Genomic DNA, 4,140 nt, shown 5'->3' on the forward strand with positions numbered 1-4,140 from the left:
ATGACTTGTGAACATGTCTACTGCATGCATCATTTAGGTAGTTAACATTGTATTACTTTTTTAACTCATTGGTTACTTATTGTCAGATGCTTCGGCTGGAGAGGGAGAGGAAATAAGAATCAGATACTTTAATAATCCCAGAGGGAAATGACTTTGATGGGACCAGTATGATTTAACAAGGGCCGGCCCTCGCACACTGAAATTAGGACCGGCCCAACGGGCAAATGCCCGGTAACACAGATTACCAGTCCGAGACTGGGTATGTCTTCCCACCAAAAGGAACTATAGCTAAGACAAGGCTGAAGGTGAAAGCTACATATGAGCTAAAGTTTGAACTGATGAGAAGACTTGAGCATATGAGGATTGCATTAACACGCTATCTATCTGGTCAGTGTAAATAAACTCTTAACATTGACCATCCGAATGACCTGTTCTTTCAGGTCCGTTCTACATGGAGACAAGATTAGGTGTCACTGCAAAAATATTGGGTTATTCAAACTGTGTATCCACACAGAACCGGTGTTTTAGAAGAACATAAAGGATCATTTTTGATACCAGGGCCCAGAATGGAAAAATGAGGGAACACCTGTTTCCTGTTCAGTGTGTTAGAATATGCCACACATCTATTTATTTAACAATGATATTGCAGCTCAATCGAACCACTGTAACAAATGTGAGCCTCTTCAAGAGAGTTCTCAGCAGTTTTATGAGCAAAGCTGCCTCCTCTTCTCCAGTGAACATGTTAAATAAAAGATGGACATTGGTTCTCAATGTCCAAAACTTCATCATGGTTTATGGCCCAACATAGGACATAGAATACACTAGATTACATCTTTAGACCATTCACTGGATTATAGCAATATGAAAATGAAAAGCTATCTGCAAGTACAGTGGAAACGGTATGCGTTTATTTATGACTGTTTAACAGGAAACTATTTTTTCTCTTTGTGTTGTGTAACATGATATCAGACGATCAGTTGGGCTAAGATGAACATAAAAAATGTAGTTAAAAAGGATTTTCCATTTTATTTTGATGAAAATTATAAACTACATAAAAGTCCAGTGATACATTGTTACAGTAATCTATTATTAAAGTGTATCTAAGACTTCGGCACCCTGTTGTAGTAAAACATTATTCACCTATGCTACATCGGTTGAATAAAGGGAGAACAGTGGTAATCATTTAGTCTGCACTTTATTTGGTATTTGCAAAGACAAGAGCAAGAAAATCATAACAGCCACAGCTCAAGTGCTCAGTCCTGTTCTGACTCAGACAAAACTTTCTATCTATCGTGAACTTATGCAAAAGCTGCGAGGGTCTTAAAACTAGTCAGTTTAAGCAAACAGAAAAAAGCTCAATAATTTTATTTACCCCACATCACATCAGAGATAAGACATTTAAGATTTAATTAACATCATGTTCTGAAAACACTCTTCTCCACTGCTAATTAATAACTTGGACAAACAGCCTCATGGTATCAAACTCATGCAAAAATTCAAACACCTCAAAAAGAATTAAAATGAGAATTACACATTGATATTACTGTATTTCTCTAAAGGTTTGTTTGGTTTAAAGTTTGTTCTTCATCTGCAGCTATAGCTCTTCTGAAGAAATATGACTAAAACATAAAAATGATAAAATATTTACAGTACTCTGGATCTTGACTCTAGATCACAGTTGTAAGTGTCTTTTATTTGACAACATTATTTTGCACAACAACATTCAACTTTTTTTTTTTATTTCCTCTTCCTCCAATTGAAATCTTAGTAAATTACCTCCTATCTTAATCATTTGCTCAGTTATTTCCAGCACAGCATCCTTTGATGTTGCACTTGTGGAAGCTACAGCTCCTCCTGTTATACCTCCAAATGCTGCTCCACCCACTGCTCCTACTGCTGCTGAAGCAAATTCAGAGGGTATAACTGGTTTAAGCACAACAGCACCTAAAAGTGCTCCCAGCAGTGCTCCCACTGTGACTCCAGCTGAGATAATCAAAATTTCCCCCCGGCCCCCCTTTTTCTTTTCTTCCCCCACTAACTCAAGAAGCATATTGGTGTAGGAGCCCTGACTGACTGTCATTGTTGTTATTGTGTTGAAAAGCTGCTCCACCTGAAACTTGTTACTCCTGTAACCTTCCTGCTTTTCTTTCCAGTATTTGTTATCAACAACGTGGCATCTGCCACCACACCTCTCTACTAGCTCTTTCAGATCAGAATCCCTTTTAAAAAAATCCTCAATTGTCACCCCATCTTCCAGTTGGTCTCCATGCGTAAACACAACCACAGCGTGTTTCAGAGCCTCCTCTGAGAAACACTGCTCTATTTGCTTGATGATTTCCTTCTCCTGGGCTGCGTATCGATCCACTCTCAGCACAATAAGAAAGGCATCAATCTTGGGTGCACACAGTTTGACACTGTGTATTATCTCACGCTTTAGTGTTTCGTCATCCATGTTGTTGCCAAAGAAGCCAGGAGTGTCGATCACTTTGATAGGTACCCCATTGATGTATTTTCTTTCTGCTTGGCCCAAATCTGTTTCAGATGTAGGAGATGATTTTTCTTTAAACAGACTGTCTCCCAGGATGGTATTTCCCAGGCTGCTCTTCCCAATACCAGTTTTTCCCAGCAGGAAAATATTGATTTCATTTGGTCCTAAAAAAACAAACATGTCATTTTAAATTACATGAATGATAGTTATTATATAACAAATATTAAACTAATTTACAGGTTTATAAATCTTCTATTACAACATTTCAATGGGGACACTCCATCACAATTTGTTAATGTGGGAATTAATATAAAGATGCAAATAATAATATTTTAATTGAATAATTTAGGCAAATGGATCAGCATTAACTTATAGAATCAATTTGTTATTTGACCAACTGAAAGACAAGGTAGTGTAAAAAATAAAAACAGAATGATTATATTTTTTTCTATGAAGCCGATGCTAATTTAACGGGATGCTATTTTAATTTAAACAGTGGTGTCAGAAGAACACACATTTGTTATTTAAGTAGAAGTATAGATACTGCAATTTAAAAACACTCTGGTAAAAGTTGAATTATTAACTTGGTCTCTTTACTCAAGTAAAAGTGAAAAAGTATGTGCTCCAAAAACTACTTAAAGTATAAAAGAAGAAAGTAACCTTTAAAAAAACAGCCGGATGCCATTATATGAATTGAAAGTTCAATTTTACGATTATTTGAAAAAATTCTTTGAGATAGGACCAAGGATGAGGGAGGGCTTGTTGGTCTCCATCTCCCGATACGCTCTCGCCTGTGTCCGACCTTTCAGACATTTCAACATCTTTTTCTGAATCCTACATTGTAGCATGGCATAGACAATTCACGTTAGCAGTTTGAAGAACACCTGCTTGCTTCTGATTATTTTCTTTAGCTAACCAGTGAGTGTTTGCGTTATATGACTCATCCAATTACACTAGTTTTCACTAGATGTGGATGGAGCCAATGATCTGCTTTGGATGGCGCATATGATGTGAAATAAATATTTATAAACATTAAACCAGGGGTAACCAATTAAAAATCAGTGGGTCCGAATAAAGAAAATCATTAACCAGTAAAGGTCCGGAGACATTTTTAATAATCTGTTACTTTAAACAGAATTTAACACTGAAATAAAATTAGGTGTTTATGCATCCACATTATACATTGAATTTTTAAATAAATAAAAAAAATATATAAAAAAGAAAATTTTTCCATTTAAAAATCTAAATTGCTTTTTTAAGTAGAGAACAACAATCTTTCACTTTGGTATATAGAAAATTTCCTGTTTCCCATATTTTATAAAACACCTGAACTGACCGTTTTATTTTTTCCTTACTTTTTTCTGTCTTAATGAGATCAGTGGGCTTTATCCTGCAAGGCTTTAAACCTATGGAGAGCCATTTCAGCCAAAATTAAATAAATAAATAAATAAATGGGTGAAATAAATAAAAAATGAGTAAAATAAATCAAAAAATGAAAAGTGGTTAAATAAAAATTAGATTAATGAAAAATGGGTAAATGGATAAAGGGATAAATGACAAATAGATAAATGAAAAAGAGAAATTGGGAAATTGATAATATGAAAAATAAATAAATTAAAAATTGGTTTAATGAAAAAGCTAAATTATTTATT

General features: G+C 34.9%; 1 protein-coding gene across 1 annotated transcript in view; it reads right to left on the minus strand.

Annotated features, from left to right (window-relative positions):
- LOC107091985 (putative protein PHLOEM PROTEIN 2-LIKE A3) overlaps positions 1 to 4,140 on the minus strand; it is an 11,916-nt gene that overhangs the window by 2,498 nt on the left and 5,278 nt on the right. Inside the window, exon 3 of the mRNA XM_015386247.1 lies at positions 1,777 to 2,652. Coding sequence (XP_015241733.1) covers positions 1,777 to 2,652 — 876 coding nt within the window. The remainder of the gene's footprint in view (positions 1 to 1,776; positions 2,653 to 4,140) is intronic.

This window comes from Cyprinodon variegatus, unplaced genomic scaffold (genome assembly GCF_000732505.1).
Source record: "Cyprinodon variegatus isolate N-32 unplaced genomic scaffold, C_variegatus-1.0 Scaffold361, whole genome shotgun sequence".
In the NCBI taxonomy this organism is placed as follows: domain Eukaryota; kingdom Metazoa; phylum Chordata; class Actinopteri; order Cyprinodontiformes; family Cyprinodontidae; genus Cyprinodon; species Cyprinodon variegatus.